Here is an 18696-nt window from a genome sequence, read left to right as displayed (position 1 = left end):
TTAAACGAATTGAAGTCCATTGAAAAGGAAAAGGAAGACAACAGAATTAAATTACATTGACTCATGTAATGAATCAAATGATTTATCTTTGACACAGTCTCAGGTGCATATGTCAAGCATTTTAATCCTTTCTACCTTTGACTTGGAGATGGGAGCACAAGGATGTTTCTGTACAAATGACAGTGTTGCCTCTGCCGTTGCTTAAATTACTTAGTGCCAGGGTGGCGTGGTGTGAAGGAGGAGTCCATGAAAGACGAAACTTGCCTGATAGAGATATTACTTAGACCATTTTCAGAAAGCAGGCAGTCTCAGTCTTCTTCAATAGAAATATCCTTTTATCTTACGAGAGGTAATTATTGCATGAGGACTACACAACTTCTTCATAAAACAGCGCTTAAGTCTAGACAGTTCTCTGTGCAGACACTCAAGCTTCTACCCCTTCCATGCATTCAAGTCAACGACAAAAAATTGTTGAACAGCCACGACTTGTTAGTTGCCATAGAAAATGTAAAGTTGAATTATATTCTTTTAAAAATAGATTTAACCCTTCAAGTTAATTAATTATACTTAAATATAGATAACATAGGGTTTCTATACTCCTTTAATCAAAAGGTTAAATAAAAGTCTCCAAAATTTTAAACATGCTCTCCCAAGTCTCTGGTTTTAATATTACTTAAGAGCAATTTATGTAAATGTATGACATAACTTGAAAATGTTCAACTTAAAAGCTGTAACTTATTTGGTATTCACAATGTGAAGAAGAATAAAGAATAAACTATAATATATATTTGCTGTATATTCTCATAATACAGTATCTCTATCTGTATCATATTATATTTTATCATATTATATCATATTATATTTTATCTACCTATGTGTTTATCATAGGTAGATATTATCATTTATAATTTATCTACCTATGTATTTATCTTTTTATTAGACTAAGAGTACCTGAAAACCAGGAACTAGGTCACGGTAGTTTTTACACCTCTATTAAATTACTTACCAGAGTGTCAGAAGACTCAATAAACTTGTAATGACCATAATATATTGCTTGTGGGTTTTTTCCCTATAGCTTTGGCTGCCTTACTTCGAGATGGCGAGACTTTGGAGGAGCTTATGAAGCTGTCTCCAGAAGAGCTTCTGCTGAGATGGGCAAACTTTCATTTGGAAAACTCGGGCTGGCAAAAAATCAACAACTTCAGTGCTGACATCAAGGTAACTGTGCAGTTATTAACACTTTGAGGGGATATAATGACTTGGGAGATTTCATGTCAGCTTCACAGAGGGGAAATCCTATCACCAAGCCTTGTCGCCTCTTGCCCCTGACTGTAGGTTTCAGGAGAGAGGTGGAGCCAATTTAGGAGCACTAGCACCAAATCTAGTTTTCATTTTTTGGAAAAGGGTAAGAGTATTATAGTCCTAACATTTTTATATTCTGCCTACTGTTAAGCATGGAGTATGAAAGGATAGCCAGCCATGACTCTTCTGTTCCTGGTGTACCTGTTGGTAAAGACCTAGAAGAGAGAGAAAGGGCCTCAGGATTCCCTTTCCCCTTTCTTACTCAGCTCCTCTCCTGTCATGCACTCCCTCTTTCAGATGTTGAGTTCTTAAGGGTAGCTACAGAGCACCGCCCCAGTGCCCTCCTACTAAAGCCCACCTCTAACACAACACTTGGCACATAAAAGACTCACAAACATTTCTTGCATTTGGCCTACCACAAGCAGTAGGGAAAACTCGCAAGGGCGGACCCCGTTGGTAGCATTCATTTACCACCTGCTGCCTCTGGCTTCTCGGGGAGAGAGGGGTCAAAGTGACCACAGCAAATACAGGGAGTTCTCATTAACTGACTCAACTCTTTCCAAAATCCAGATGTTGGGACACAGGGAACAAACTCCAGGATCTTTACCAGATGTCACTGACCAGCAGGGCTATGAATATAGTCTGTGACTGTATCAGTTTATCCAGTGGTGAGAGGAAGTAATGGGGTATTTGTGCTACTGATTTCATCAGTGGAAATTAAGGATGGCTCTGAAATTTTAAAAGCAACTGACCCCATCCCTTCTTTTAACTTATACAACATGTTTAGCCAGTTATAATTTGCTTTACACACTAGATATGTTCCCAAAAGCCATTTATAGATGGATTTTTTTTAATGATCTGGGATGTAATTTAAATGTACAAAAGGAAACCTTATTTAAAAATGAAGCCTGCTTTGAATATTTTTGAAAAGCAGAGGATTGTTGGGTAATTTAAAAAGGGACTTCCAATTTATCTCTGTTTAAGTTCACATTTTCACCCATAAAGCCCCTTTTCAAGGTAGTAAGTGCAGACTCTGCAGGGTCTGCTCTTCACCTTGTCTTTCTCAAGTGCATAGGGTTAGATTATGAACTGTTTCTACACCTTTAGTGGTAATTGTAAGCGAAAGCACTTCCACAACAGTAATGCACTAGTCCTTAGAAGGAGATAAATCCTATGCCCATTAATGGTAGGATCTGGGTTTGCATTCCTTGAATTGCTCTGAAGCGGCTTTCACTCACCTGATTCTCTGTTCTTAGAATCATTTCTGGTGGGTGTGTCAAATTTACTTGGGTGGCTCTTTTAAGAGGCAGCTTTCTGGGCAACTCCCGGAGATCCATATTTGGTATGTCTGGGGTTGGATCCAGCAATCTGCATATTGAACAACTTCCCCAGGGGTTTAGGATGCACACAATCCATAGATTTACCATGAGAAACATTCCTTTATAGCTTGTCCGGACTGTCAAGGCCCAGTAATAGAAAATATCATAGCTGGGGAGGTGATCTTCAGATGTAGCAGAATTAAGGAATCTTCACTCAAGTGCCTATCTTCTGGTACTCCAGAGAAGCAGAATTGTACCTGACATGTGTATTGAAGACCCTTATTAAATGTTTGCACTGGTACAGTGGTTTTCAGTTGTGTTCTGTGTAGTGTCCACACAGCCTGAATCCACCCAGCCCACCCCCTTACGAGCAATACCATTTTGTTTTAAGTATTGGGATTCCAAGTAAAAGTGTTCAAGTGATGAAAGAGTTCAGGGGCTTAAAACAAAGAGAAACTTGTTTGGTTAAGTATATTCAGATGATCAAAGTTTAATGTTACCTCATCAACTCAAGTTTTACTCATTTAAAATTTTTTATCATTTAAGTTTACAATTAAATACATCTTTAACACAGCTAATCTCTTCTCCATAGGTTACGGTATATATGTATTGTGCTTTGTAATGATGTAACCTGTTTATTTTCTCTCTCCCTATGCTTCCTGGATTTCTGCTGTCCTACTATTTTCTTGCTTGTTTTATCTACCAAGCTTATTGACTTCAGTAACTCAGTGAAGGTACAGAAAGAGTATGTGTTTACTAGCTTTTTTGTATTGATGACTTCAGTAAATTGTAAGGTCATAACAAAATCCAGTTCATCCATATTCAAGGCAGACATAAGACCAGATAGGTGGACTTTTCTGAGGGGAAAAGAGCTGTTAAATTAGAAGAGATTTGTGTCATACATTCTCACAAAATCCAATGCAAATATCCTTCTAAACATGGGACAATAGGATACATTCATTCTTTGTAAATGTGATCTCAGTGACATTTTCAATTCATTTCTAGGATTCCAAAGCCTATTTCCATCTTCTCAATCAAATTGCACCAAAAGGACAAAAGGAAGGTGAACCACGGATAGATATTAACATGTCAGGTTTCAATGTAAGTATGGGTGTTCTTTTGAATTTTTCAGACTTACAAAGTTGTTGTCAATTTCTTATAAATAACAAGAACTTTTATAACTGCATGTATTGGTTTGGCAATTTTAAGTATTATTTTAAAATTTATTGCTGTAGATAATTCAGAGGCAGAAAGACTAGCTTTGATTATGCTGATAGTTTATCATAAGTCCTATAATTATGCTGGTATTGGTTTATATGGATAGTGTAAAACAGTCAAAGAAAGTGTGAGGAAATAAGCAGTAGAGACTAACTTTTTCCAAGTATTTGGATTATAATCGCAGTGATAGATTTAATGACTGCATATTCATATATGTATCTAATATTCCTGTGTTGAGAGTGATGTGAATACGTTTAAAAACTCCTGATTCCTGAAATCCAGTCTGGGGATTCAGTGTCATGGACCATGTTCCCTAGTTACATCACTTATTTGTTCAATGGCCTTGGACAAGTTCCTTCCCAAAATTGGATCTCACTTGTCTCATTCATGAAGTAGAGTTGGACTAATGACTATAACTCAATAAAAAAATGTTTAAAAAAAAGAGTTGGACTAGACTATTTACTCTCATTAGATATGGAACACATTCCACTGATTTTAAAAATCCACATTTCTAGCATATTATGCAGTAAGATAGAGTGGATACACTGGCTGAACCATTTATACTGCCCTTACCGGAACTGAAATTGTAACTGACTTGTGCGCTTCTATTTCTGTCTGTATTTAAATGTGCAGCTCTTCAGTTCAGATCACTCTTGGCATGGATGAAGGGCCCTCCTATGCACAAGGGAGCTATCTGGGATGGCTAGCCAGGTGATCTTATGCCTGGGTAGATGGCACTTAGAATACTGATTCTGATACAGCTTTTCTCCAGTCACTCCTCCCTGATTGATGTTAAAACACTCCCTTCTTTGTCTCTTCCCTCCTCAGAATCCTTCAGGGATGCCCCACTGATGCTAGAGTTCAGTCTGAAATGTTCTGAGGAGCATCTGAGGGCCCTACTACACCATCTTGCTCCGTGTCTCCCAGCCAGTGCTATCTCCCACTTCGCTGTACCCCCCCACACTCATTTTACCACTGAGCCTTTCCTCATGCTTTTCCCTTGTTTTTCAGAGTCCTTCACCTTTTTAGCCTTACACCTTCTTTAGGGAGGAAGATAATAGATAGATAGATAGATAGATAGATAGATAGATAGATAGATAGATAGATAGAGTAGGTAGATATCCATTACCATATCAAGTTTCCCCATGACCCTTTGTAGTTCCTCCTTGCCCCCATACTCCTCCATCCCAGGTAACCACTGATTTGCTTTCTTTCACTTGAGTTTGAATTTCTGAGACTTTTATATAAATAGAATCATACAATATGTAGTCTTTGTCTAGCTTCTTTCACTCAGCATAATTATTTTGAGATTCATTCATGTTGTTGTATGTATCAGATTCATTCCTTGTTTTATTGCTGAATAATATTCCAGTAAATGAATATACTACAGTTTGCTTATTCATTCACCTGTCGATGAACATTTATTTTGTTTCCAGTTTGGGGCTATTAGAAATACAGCTACTCTGAACATTCCTGTACTAGTCTTTGTATGCATATGTGCATTCATTTCTCTTTGGTAAATAACTTTGAAGTGGAATGGCCTAGGTAATATGATATGTGTGTGTTTAACTTTTTTAAGCAGCTGCCAAGTTGTTTTCCAAAGTGGTTGTACCATTGTGCATTGCCACCAGCAATGTGTGAAAGTTCCAGTTCATCCACATACTCACTGACACTTCAGTATGGTTAGGGTTACTCTTTTTAGTTTGGTCTTTTTTTTATTGTGGAAGTACAGTCTTTTTAATGTTAATCATTCTAACAGGTGCCAAATGATATCCCATTGTCATTTTAATATGCGTTTCCCTAATGACAAATGATACTGAATATCTTTTCATGTGGTTATTTGCTACCCATATATTTTTATTCAGATACTTTACCCATTTTTAATTGCATTGTTTGTTTTCTTATTAATTTTTGAATGTTTTTATATATTTTAGATACAAGTCCTTCATTGGACATGTGATTTGCAAATATTTTCTCCCGTTGTTTTTCAAAGAACAGATGTTCTTAATTTTGACAGTCAGATTTTGCCATTTTTTCTTTTACAAATCATGCTTTTGATGTTGTATCTAAGAAATTTTAGCTTTACACAAGGTCACAAGCATTTCGTCCTATGTTTTCTTCCCGAGGTTTAATAGTTTGGGTTTTACATTTAGGAATATATATCTGCTTGGGGTTAACTTTGAATATGGTGTGAGGAATGGTCTGAAGTTCTTTTTTGTGTATGTGTATTTTTTATTTCATTAGTTTATATTTGACTGTTTAAAACCTTTTTTGACTATTTTAAAGCTTCTTTCTATTCCAGTATTACCAGTGCTTTTTCTCTAGGAATGCCAAGATGATCAGTAAAGAAGGGATTTTAAAATGAAGATGGTAAATAGCATAAAGCAGACAATATTAAAGTTTAACAACTGACAGGGTATAAGAAGTAGAATACGCTCTATGAGAGAAACTCACTCTGCTCCAAGGGAATCCTGAAGAAAGGCTGAGTCCCACTCAGTTGCCCATCTTCGGGTGCTCACTGATTGCTCTGCAGGTGGTAACAATGAAGGGTAACACAATAAACTCACTTTGTTCAGGGGTCCTAGACAATGAAGGCACCTCACTGGAGATTAAAAACTAAAGATAGCATCACCCATTAAAGACAGAGTTAAGACTGTCAAATTCTACATTCTGAATACTGTTGGTTTATAAATAACATTCCTCAAGTTTCATTTTTATATCTTCCCTCCCTCTCCTTCCCCATTATAAAATCCCTTTTCACATGACACTGTTTTCCAGAAGTGCTTTTGCCCTGGGGCAGACTGGGGTGGAGATGTCTGTGGTAACTGCCAAGAGCAGTCTGGGGTAGGTCACTAGAAGGGGAAAATCCAAAAGCAACTGTTCCTCCTGTAGCTCTGGTTTTTTTAGTTTTATCATTGGGAGGTGGGAGTGGTGGGCACCTGGAAAACTATTTTTACATTGATCTGAAATCATCAGATCTATAACTTAAATTCTTCATCAGACCGTGTGTTAATCAAGAGATCAGCATGCATCTTTAAAAAAAAAAAAAGGGGGAGGGGGACATTAACAAGTTAGGAGTCCTAGGAATTAGTTGAAAGTATTTTTTTACAGAAATGGACAACTTTGCTTCCTTAGCGGAAAAGTCAAGTAAAACAAAACAAAAAAATAGTTTAAGAGAAAAACTACAATTTGAAATGTACGATTTAAACCTGAAATAAAATTATTGGAACCTGGTATCCTTGATTATTATTTTTAAAGTATTTTCTCATAATGCCTTCATATTTTTCAGCCTTACGCCTTCTTTAGGGCTTAATTTAAAAGTCTGACCAGTTTTCACCTTTTTCTTGATGAATTTTGGTATGAGAGATGTAATCATGTAATCCCTATTGAGTTAAATCTATTCTTTCCCTAGATATATGACCTGGTGCCATCTAGAGGATTTTCAATGTACTGCATATGCAGCACAACCAACTTTTTTTTTTTCCCCATTCAAAACAGTTTTGTAAGTGCCCTATATTGGCCAAGAGAAAATAGAATTGTATACCCAGACTATCATTGTAGGAAGAGATTTCTATATTTTTAGTATGGCCTTTTTAAAAAATGTCTTCTTCTTTTACTTCAACAGGAAACAGATGATTTGAAGAGAGCTGAGAGTATGCTTCAACAAGCAGACAAATTAGGTTGCCGACAGTTTGTTACCCCTGCTGACGTTGTCAGTGGAAACCCCAAACTGAACTTAGCCTTTGTGGCTAACTTGTTTAATAAATACCCGGCACTAACTAAACCAGAGAACCAGGATATTGACTGGACTCTATTAGAAGGTAACTAAAGATTTCTCAAATTCTGTGTGGAACTACAGAGTAGAAGTACGTAGGCCATAGTGATTTCATAATCTTCACTTTAATATGTTTCCTTATCCACTTCCCATTAGCAAATATCTGCTAGAAGTAGAGCCAGGGGCTGATACAGAAAGGGATGATACAAGGGAACTTTTTAAAGTAAGGTAACCTAGGGTCACTTAATTTAAGGCCACTTAGTAAGCCAATGTTTTATTTTAATATTGTAGAATTAGGTCACTTTTTAAACCTCTCACCAGAAAAATGCACATATGCATAAAATTTGACCTATAAATTTACAATATTTACGTTTCATTCTTCCATAGTCACGCTAACTGGAACTGGCCCCAGTTCCTTTCACACTTAACCTACTCGGAAAAAGAACAATAATGCATGGTAATTATTTGTTTAAGTTTGGGAAAGGCAGAGTTTTCCTTTGCCAGATTGTATGTGCATAAAGTATGGCATTTAAAAATTAACAAATGAGGGGGAAAGGTATAGCTCAGTGGTAGACCGCATGCCTAGGATGCACAAGGTCCTGGATTCAATCTCCAGTACCTCCATTAGTCAGTAAATAAATAGATAAACCTAATTATTCCCCCCAAATTAAATAAATAAATAAATAAAACAATTATTAAAAATTTGACAAATATAAATAGTTCATTGCATATCTGCTAGCATTACTATAAAATCATTAAATTTTATGCTTCTGAAGTTTCAAATATTTTGTTGTACTGTAGGCAGGTGAAAGGAGTACTCATATATAGCTTAGTATTTTTAACTGGGTAGAGGAAAGATGTAAATTAACATGAGCATAGGTGTTTATATGACCATAGCAGAATTTTAAAATATAAACTAAACTGATAACATCAATTACTTTTGAGGATTGGGGATTTGAGGAGATACTGGAAAAGGATTAGAAGGAGGAGGAGATTATAAATGTTCATAAACCTCTAAATTGCTTAACTGGTTATAATAAGGTTATATTCTTTAATTTTAAAATAAATTCAACCAATTAAAACAACAAGCATGTATCTAGAGAGAATGCTTGGCGATTCATATCAGAGAAGATCTGTAGATATGTACAGAGGAAATAAAATAGTCTTAAATGTGGGTTGACACTATATGCACATATATAAGGTGTTTAATGAATATGTAAATTTTGTGAATGTTTTTAATAGGAGAAACTCGTGAAGAAAGAACCTTCCGTAACTGGATGAACTCTCTTGGTGTTAATCCCCATGTAAACCATCTCTATGCGTAAGCCTTCCTCCTGCTATTGTAAACAGTTATGAACAGTTATGAGTGGGAGCTGCATAAATGATTACAGCTCTTAACATTTTCTAAATGTTAGTTTGTAGCAGTTATTTATGTTGAAAGATGTTGAGCACTGACTTCCATTATTCATTTTCCAAATACACAAAAGCCCAGATTATGCCTTTACATGAGTAAAAGCATGTCTAAATGTCTTTTTGACACCCTAGGGAACAGATACTTGATATTTTGAAACAGACCAGGGAACACCTTAAGTTGACCATCCTTGATGCCTTGGGGCCTTTCTGCTCACTGTTCTCTCAGCCCAGGATGTTCTTTTCCACATGTAATGCCTTATTCCCTTGCTGTATTCGAGCCACTGATTCGGATCCCGACCACCACCTACTACTCCTTAACCCCTAACCCAGGTCTTTTTTTCCTTCTGCAAATCATATTATCCATCTATCCATATCTTTGTGTATTGTCTCTCTCTCTGACTCTAATGTCAGACCAGAGATTTTTGTCATATGTGCCCAGCTTCTAGGACAGTACCTTGCAGACAGCTCTCAATTATTTTTTTAAGTGAATTGGATGGTCTTAGCTCTGTTTTTAGCACAGACTGATAAAAATTGTCAGTCTTGGGTATTATCTATGGTTTTCTACACTGTGTTTGACAATGTAGTGTTGCTGTCTTTAAGGAAACATAGGCCCAGCTGTCTGAAAACACTGATCAAATTATTTTTAAATCACTAGTGACCTGCAAGATGCCCTGGTAATCTTACAGTTATACGAACGAATTAAAGTTCCTGTTGACTGGAGTAAGGTTAATAAACCTCCATACCCGAAACTTGGAGCCAACATGAAAAAGGTAGGTAATTAAGTTGCTGCATTTGTTATAGACTATTTTTATTCTCAGTTTGTTTTCTTTTGTTTGGAAAACTCTTTGACTCTGAGCTTCTTGAGGACAGGAACTAGCTTTGTGCACTAAGCCTGTAGGTCACGCGCATGTGCCCACACACGTGTACAGATTAAACAAATGAAAATCTGTATTTGCTTTTGTGTGTTTGCAGCTAGAAAACTGCAACTATGCTGTTGAACTAGGGAAGCATCCTGCCAAATTCTCCCTGGTTGGCATTGGAGGGCAAGACCTGAATGATGGGAACCAAACCCTGACTTTAGCTTTAGTCTGGCAGCTGATGAGAAGGTACAGTACACAGTTGTAGCTGTTTACACTTCACTCTAATACAGGTCTGTGATCTCATCCTTATTATTATTAAGCAAACATATCAATGACCACACCTTTGAAATTTTTGAGTTTAGAGTCTGAAGTGAGCTTAAGTAATGAATATATGTTGGATGTTCAATGGGAGGTGCCTTCTTGAAAGTTAGGCAGCAGAACTGTGAAAATTCCCCCTTTTTTTCATAGGAAACCTGACACGTAGATTTGAACCTCATTTAGCATCAGTGAGTGAAAAAATAGCAAAAATTTATGAATATCCCATGTATCCATTTGAGAAAGAGGATCTCTTCACTAGAATGCTGAAAAGCATTCATTATAACTGGGTACCAGCCAAAGCACAGTTTATTTTAAGTCCTTAACCATGGCTGGACTAGTACAAAGCGTGCCTACAGTAGACTGTCGGGCTTACTCATTAAAGCACTGAAAATCTCCCAACTAGTAGAAAAGGCAGCTCAGTGGCAAGTCCCTACTACTTGAAATGTTTGGGGTTTTTTTTTTTTTTTCCATGTAATATGAGCCTCTTTCTGTGGTTTGCATTGTTTCTCGTAAGGTAGATCAAGACCGTTTCTTCTGCTGCTTCTTTTAGATATACCCTCAATGTTCTGGAAGACCTTGGAGACGGTCAGAAAGCTAATGACGACATCATCGTCAGCTGGGTGAACAGAACATTGAGTGAAGCTGGAAAATCAACTTCCATTCAGAGTTTTAAGGTAAGAATTCCATGTTTGACTATTAAACATTACTTTCGCTGTAGAAAGTATCTATAATTGGGAAAGGCAGCCTTTGGTTTCTTTGTGAGTGAGACTCCTTGTTGGGCTAATGGCATGATGCTTTTCTAATTCACTGGACTTTGTTTTTGGCTTTATCTAAGTAATCACATGATAATTTGTACACATTGACAGTCTCGGCGGTATTGTCCTTTTACACTAGGACAAGACGATCAGCTCCAGTTTGGCAGTTGTGGATTTAATTGACGCCATCCAGCCGGGCTGCATAAACTATGACCTTGTTAAGAGTGGCAATCTCACAGAGGACGACAAGCACAATAATGCCAAGTAAGGGGCGCTGCAGAATGTCCTGGCAAGAGCCCAGGCTTTGCAGCCAGACAGATGTGTGTTCTCCTTCACATTCTGCCACTTAAGAATAGTGTTACCCCAGGGGAAACCTCTTCTAGCCTCAGATTCCTCATCAGTAAAATGAGAGCAATAATACCTCGGAGATTTTGAAATGAATAAAATATATAAGAGCATGTAGGTAGGTGCTCAATCACTTGTTGCTTTAGCAGATTACAGAAATAACGTGCTGTGTGTTTTAGTGCAACTTAGCTACAAGCTTTCAAGGGAAAAATGAGCTAAGAATATTCATGCCTTAGATAAGAGTATTCTTCTGTCACACTTTTTTTTTTTAAACGTCTTTCCACCGATGTCTCGCTCACTGTGTGTAGATCACTCTTCCTATGTATGCCGAGTTGATTATCTTGGTCCCTAAATGGGCAGGATGCTTAAGCCTCAGCTGAAACTGTGCCTTGAAAGTTTACTACATTTCAGCAGTAATTGAGACGGTCTTTTTCCACCTTTCTCTTTCCTTCTTCTCCAAAAATCTAGACTGTGATCTGGTTTCACAGGCAACCGGTGAAAGCTTTACTAGTATACACTGAAAATCAGCCCACAGCAGGGCTTCACAGGATAGCTAAGACACATTACTGCAAATCTTTGGAGTTAGGCACATCATTTCTTGAAAAATATTTAGTGTATATGATAAAGATTTAATGTCCATAATATATAGAGAGCTCTTGAAACTTCTTTTTCCAGAAACTTGATCATCTTTAAAGACTCCCATTACAGAACACCTAGCAATGCCTCGTGTATTCATTGAGGGGTGCTCCCGCAGATTTCCCCAGCTGGGCAAATCAGTTCTTTTCTCCCTTCCTTTGGCTACCCTTGCCATTCCTTGTTTCAGCCACTCTGTCCATGTGCCATGTAAACTCTCTCCCTGCCCTTGAATATTTGGAAGTATTTACTGCATCTACCAAAGCAACTTGCATTTTGCATCTGCCATAATTTTCCACTCCATATCTCTGGGATCACATTAGAGTGTGTGTAGTTGCTCAATGAAATATCAACAGTCTGGGTCATTAGATATATCTATAAAAAAATTTTTTTTTCATATCAAATCAGTGCTCCAGAATTAACTCATTTCATATTGAAGAGAAGGAGTGAATAAATAATAGCAACGCCAAATAGTAGAGCTTAAAAATCTGATGTCACTTAGGAGTGACGTCACAAACAAAAAAGAAAACAAAATAGCAAAAGATAAAGTCATTCTGATTTGAACTTTGGCCGTGGCAGTTTTGCATCTCAGCCAGATGATGATATAAGAGGAAATAGGTGTCTCGTGTTGTGCCCATGACTGACAAGAATGTCACTTTAATTTGTGTTTCCTCCAAAATTAGGTACGCAGTGTCAATGGCTAGAAGGATTGGAGCCAGGGTGTACGCCCTCCCTGAAGACCTTGTGGAAGTAAAGCCCAAGATGGTCATGACCGTGTTCGCATGCTTGATGGGCAGGGGAATGAAGAGAGTGTAAAATAGCCAATTGGAATACAAACAGCCTTGCTCCCAGGTGCATGATTAGCAGATCGGCAATTTCCAGGTGAAGTGCTCATGGCTTAAGGAGTTGTTGGTTATTTAAAGGACTTTTAGTTGTAACAAGACTAAGCGCATCATGAGAGCCCTCAGGGGAAAGAGTTTTAGTAAAAACTACTCCTCTTTCCTGTAGTCAAGGTGGACTTGTCAGGCATACCTGAAACGTGCTCATAGCCGAATCATTTACACGCTCCTCCTAGGTCGCTGCCCTGATGTTTCTCATTGCTGTCCATATTTCTAAGTATCTTCTTCCTTCTTAGAATGCCCACCTCTTAAGACTTGCTTAGATGATTGGATATGAATATTATTAGACAATAATTTTGCTTTCCATCCAGTATGCTAGTTCTTATTCGAGAACTGTGGTCAGAGGGTATTTGGATATGAGTTGTCTTTTGCTTATCTTTATTGTACTGGAAATTTACAGAAGTAACGGGCTGTGCAGAATGTAATAGAAGCTTTTCATATTCTTTTATTCTTAAAATCAGTATCTTTTTACAGTATTCTTTCTACATGATCCTTTTTTGTACATTTAAGAATATTTTGATTACATTAAACAAGACTGCTGATTTTGCTACTTTTTTTAAGGGGTCTTCAAGTAAGTAAAAAACATACATTATAGGTAGAGGAAAATGTACCTTGAATTTCCATCTTCCCTCTCACACCCAAGCTGTAAACAGTTGACATATTTTGTCTTAAAACACTTGGTTCAATATATGCTTATTCATTTTAAAACCTGTATCATCCAACTCTCTCTTTAGATTTCAAATGCTGTTGAGTATGACATCTTTGAGGAGAGAGTGTGCACAGAACTTAGACAGGATATGGTAGGCCAAGTATGCTAAGTGTATAGTAAATTTTCTAATTTTACACCTAAGACAAGGAGATGTGGTCACTAAAAAATAAACATATATATTAGGACTTAATGTACTCTTGCTTTGTCAAGCTGTTTGCTATAGTTTTCAAGACCATAATGTTACTCTAACTCTGAAAAATGATGTAATCTGGTAGCAGTGTATTAGTTCAAATAAAGGCATTTACATAATAATTAGTCTCTTCATGCTTCTGTCTCTTAGTAGTGTGCCGGTAATGTTTGCCAGGTTCTTTTCCTCCAATATTCTAACTCTCTTTCCGGTGTACTATATAAAATGATGTTTGTTAAATTTTACCTTTGGAGCTGAATTGCAGGGACTGAGTTAAGGATACTATCAATGGGGTAAGATGGTTTTCTCCACCCTACCAAAATTTCCTTATCCAATTTCTCCCTTTTTCTTCCTTCTCCATCTCACTCAGTCTTTTCAGTGTTCTATGATATACAGAAAATCGAAACAGTGGGGGTCTGAACAACCAGGCAAGAGAGATGGTTTATGGACATTTGGGGCTGGATAATTCTTTATTGAAGGTGGGGAGGGAGCCGTCCTTTGCACTGCAGGGGGTTAGTGGTATCCTTGGCCTGTACCCAGATTTCAGTAACATCCCCTCCCTGGGGTGTAGACCAAATATGTCTCCAGACATGGCCAAATGTTCCATGGAGCACCAAAATCATCCCTAGTTGACATCCTGTTGTTTATGGTACCATTTCAAGGTTTTGTGTGACTGAGTAATATGAATGCAGTCCTTTGAGGTACTGCATGGTGATATTATAAAATATTTTGTACTTACAATCTAAAAGTAAGAAACATCTTTCTTAGTATGATACAAACCCCAGAGACATAAAATAGAATGATAAATTTGACAGTTCTGCTTTTATAAAAGATATATATATAAATATAATAAAATCAAAATATAGACAACCAAGAAAAAAGTTTAGTCTCATTGTCTTAGTCCATTCGTGCTGCTATAACAAAACATCATAGAGTGGGTGGCTTGTAAACAACAGAACTTTATTTCTCACAGTTGTGAAGTCTAGGAAGTCCAAGATCAAGGCTCTGGCAGGGTCTGGTGAGGGCCCACTTCCTGGTTCATAGGTGGTGGTCTTTTACCTTAACCTCATGTGGTGGCAGGGGCAAGGGTCTCTTTAATAAGGGCAACTAATCCCATTCATGAGGGCTCCACCCTCATGACCTCAGGCCCCACCTCCTAGTACCATCACACTGGGAGATTAGGTTTCAACATAAGAATTCGGGGGGGACCCAAGTATTTGGTCTACAGTGTCCATATGTTGGGATTAATTTTCTTAATATAAAGACAGCTTTAATGAATAAGTAAAAGATAAGTCTTTTGCAAACATATACTCATTACTGATGAGATAAAGACAATCCCATCTTATTCCTGTCTTCAGCCTTGTATTTTCTATGCTTACCTACATTCCTCTCCCTCTAAGTACAAAGATTCTTCTCTGTAATTATGTCTGTAATGCCTTGAAATGCCTTTGAAACAAGATAAAAGGTTTATTCCATCTTGCCCTTTTTTCAAGAAAGGAGCCGGTCTCTTGGGTGGTTCCCTGTACAAGGCCCACAGTCTGTAGGAATGCACCTTTGAATAGATACATGTTCATATAAAGTGGTGAGCCTGAGTATGCCATTTCTTCCTTCCTCCAAATAATGGGCTAAAATCACTAATATATTAAACGGCCTAACAAATCTATAAAAGAAAAAGTTGCTTTATAAATACGGGCAAAGGAGATGAATATCCATTTCAAAAACTATCATTAACAAATGAACATAAAGATGGAATGCTAATTCTCAAAAGTAATGAAGGTTATGTAGTTAAAATCAACCAAGAACTGCCTTTTTTTTTAGTAGGCTTTATTTTTAGAGCAGTTTTAAGTTCACAGCAAAATTGAAAGGTACAAAGGTACACCCCCTGCCCCCACACATGCATCACCTCCCTCACTAACAACATCCCCCAACAAAAGGGTACATTGGTTACAATTGATGAAGCTGCCTGGACACACGCTTAACGCTCGAAGTCCATGCTTTACCTTAGGGCTCACTCTGGGTGTTGTACGTTCTGTGGGTTTTGACAAATGTATAATGACATGTATCCGCCCAGTATAGTATCAGACAGAGTATTGTCACTGCCCTAAGACTCTTCTGTGCTCTTCTAGTCATCCCTCCCTCTTCCCTAACCCCTGGAAACCACTGATCTCTTTACTGTCTCCAGAGTTTTGCCTTTTCCTAGAATGTTAGGAAGTTAGAATCATACAGTATGTAGCCTTTTCAGATTGGCTTCTTTCGCTTAATAATACACATTTAAGAGAACTGCCTTTTTTATGAACTGCCTTTCATTGATTAAAAAAAAAGAAGTGATTGATAAATTACCTGATGTTGATGACAGTACGAGAATACAGGCACTCTCTGATACCGCAGATGGAAGAATCATCAGTTTATAATTTGTTAAAGGCAATTTGGTAATTACAGTCAAACTAAAAAGTGGCATATCCTTGAACTCTGCAGCCAGCAAGTATAGCAGTGTGCCATGGTACGTCTTGTGTTGTAATAAAGGACTGGGGGAATAGTGTGGTCCGTCTGTACAAGGAAAGAGGTCCTGTATTATCCCATTTAAAAAAAAATGGTAGTATATGCATAGATAAAAGTCTTGAGGAAACTACATATTTGTGTAGTTACACTTTGAGAGGTGGAGTGGAATAACAAGTTTTTTACTTTCTATGTTACATATTTCTATAATGTCAGGAGAGTTAAAAATACACTGTTACTGTTGTCAGGCAAATAACAGAAAAATTTTACCCTATAGAAAATTTAAAAGAGTGTCACAGTGAATGCCTATATATTCTTTACCTACATTTCCCAATTGTTAACAATTTGACATATTTGTTTTATTATCTGTTTTTTTGCCAAAGCATCTGAAGGTAAGTTGTCAACATCGTGACATTTCACTCCTAAATACCTCAGCATCAGCCTCCTGAGAATAAGGACATTCTCCCACATAACTATGATAACATTGTCATATCTCCAAAATGTAACATAGATATCATCTCTAATGCACAGTCTAAATTCAAATTTTCCAAATTATTCCCAAAGTATCTTTAAAAATTTTCTCTTTAATCCAAGATAAAATAAAAATTTACACATTGCCTTTCACTATCAAGTCCCTGTTCTGTCCTTTAAGATTTAAGATACTGAAATAATCTGCTTTTTTTTTCATCTTTTGTGCCACTGACATTTGTTAAGAGTTCAGGCTAGTGTTGTAGAATGACCCACATCTGGATTTGTCTGATTGTGAAAAGAAGGAAAAAACATTCTTTGCAATTTAGGAAAAATAATATTTACAAACCTGGTATAAATGAGTTCATGGTATGAGTTTGTAGGGTTTATTTTAAGTGGGTACCATTGGAAAGGTGACATGACTTTTGGGGGGAAAATGTGAATCATTTTACATTTTCTTGTTTGGTTTTTGGGTTTTGGGGGGGTAATTATGTTTATTTATCTGTTTATTTTAATGGCAGCACTGGGAATTGAACCCAGGACATCATGCATACTAACCATGCACTCTACCACCGAGCTGTACCCAATCCCCCTTACATTTTTATTTTGAAATGGTTGTAAGCTGACAGGAAGTGTCAAAAAATGAACAAGTGGTCCCATGCCCCCTCCATCCAGTTTCACCCAGTCACAACACCCTACGTAGCTCTGAAGCCATACCTCAGAGATCATGGATTCTGTTCCAGACCACGGCAATAAAGCGAATCTTGAAATAGTGAGTCACATGAACTTTTTGGTTTCCTAGTGCATATAAAAGTTATGTTTACACGATACTGTAGTCTTTTAAGTGTGCAACAGCATTATGTCTTTAAAAATGTACATACCTAAATTTAAACATACATTATTGGGGAGAATATAGCTCAAGTGGTGGAGTGCATGCCTAGCATGCACGAGGTCCTGTGTTCAGTCCTCAGTACCTCCTCTAAAAATAAACAAACCTAATTACCCCGCCCCCCCAAGAAAACAAAAAATTTTATTAATTAAAAAATAAAATATATTATTGCTAAAAAATGCTATGTGAGCCTTCAGCAAGTTGTGGTAATAACATCAGAGATCACTGGTCACAGATCACCATAACAAATACAACAATAATGAAAAAGTTTGAAAGATTGCAAGAATTACCAAAATGAGGCACAGAAACATGAAGTGAGCAATTGCTGTTGGAAAATTGATGATAAGCTTGCTCGATGCAGGGTTGCCACAAACTTTCAATGTGTAAAAATCACAGTAACTGCGAAGTGCAATACTGCACTTTGAGGTGTGAAACAAGGTATCCCTGAAGTACAATATAAAAAACCCAGGTGGGTGAAATGGGTGAAGGGGGCAGAGCAAAAGGTACAAACTTCCAGTTATAAATAAGTCCTGGGGATGTGATGTGTAGCATGGTGACTATAGTTAACTACTGTATTGTATATTTGAAAGTTGCTAAGAGTAGATCTTAAAAGTTCTCATCACAAGAAAAAAAATTTGTAACTACGTGTGGTGATGGATGTTAACTCAAGTTTTTGTGGTGATTATTTGGCAGTGTATACAAGTAATGAATCATGCTGTACACCTGAAACAAATACAATGTTATATGTCAGCTTTACCTCAAGTGAAAAAAGAAAAGGGACTAGAAAAGAGTTTAACAGTGAAAAATGTGAGGAAAAAAAAAACCCCAGGAAATTGACATTGGTACAATCTATAGAGCTTATTTGTATTTCACCAGTTTTACATGTGCTCATTTGTGTGTGTGTGTATTTTTCCTTTTCAAAATTGCTTTAGATATCCTAGGTCCTTTGTTTTTCCATACACATTTTAGAATAAGTTATTCTATGTCTAAAAAAACTTTTTGCTGGTATTTTGATAGGAATTGTATGAAATCTACAGATCAATTTGAGGGAGAATTGACATCTTTACTATGTCAATTCTTCCAATCCATGAGTATGGTCTATCTCTTCAT

General features: G+C 37.1%; 1 protein-coding gene across 1 annotated transcript in view; it reads left to right on the top strand.

Moving 5' to 3' along the window:
- Positions 1-13858, top strand: part of PLS3 (plastin 3) — a 76275-nt gene extending 62417 nt beyond the window's left edge. The window contains exons 8-16 of the mRNA XM_031445563.2: positions 1076-1218; positions 3627-3722; positions 7465-7660; positions 8857-8935; positions 9683-9797; positions 10000-10133; positions 10756-10879; positions 11100-11224; positions 12622-13858. Coding sequence (XP_031301423.1) covers positions 1076-1218; positions 3627-3722; positions 7465-7660; positions 8857-8935; positions 9683-9797; positions 10000-10133; positions 10756-10879; positions 11100-11224; positions 12622-12754 — 1145 coding nt within the window. The 3' untranslated portion in view covers positions 12755-13858. The remainder of the gene's footprint in view (positions 1-1075; positions 1219-3626; positions 3723-7464; positions 7661-8856; positions 8936-9682; positions 9798-9999; positions 10134-10755; positions 10880-11099; positions 11225-12621) is intronic.
- The last annotated feature ends 4838 nt before the right edge of the window (positions 13859-18696 follow it).

This window comes from Camelus dromedarius, chromosome X (assembly GCF_036321535.1).
Source record: "Camelus dromedarius isolate mCamDro1 chromosome X, mCamDro1.pat, whole genome shotgun sequence".
Classification (NCBI taxonomy): Eukaryota; Metazoa; Chordata; class Mammalia; order Artiodactyla; family Camelidae; genus Camelus; species Camelus dromedarius.
Note: the sequence above shows the minus strand (reverse complement) of the source record. Positions and strands in the feature narration are given on the sequence as shown.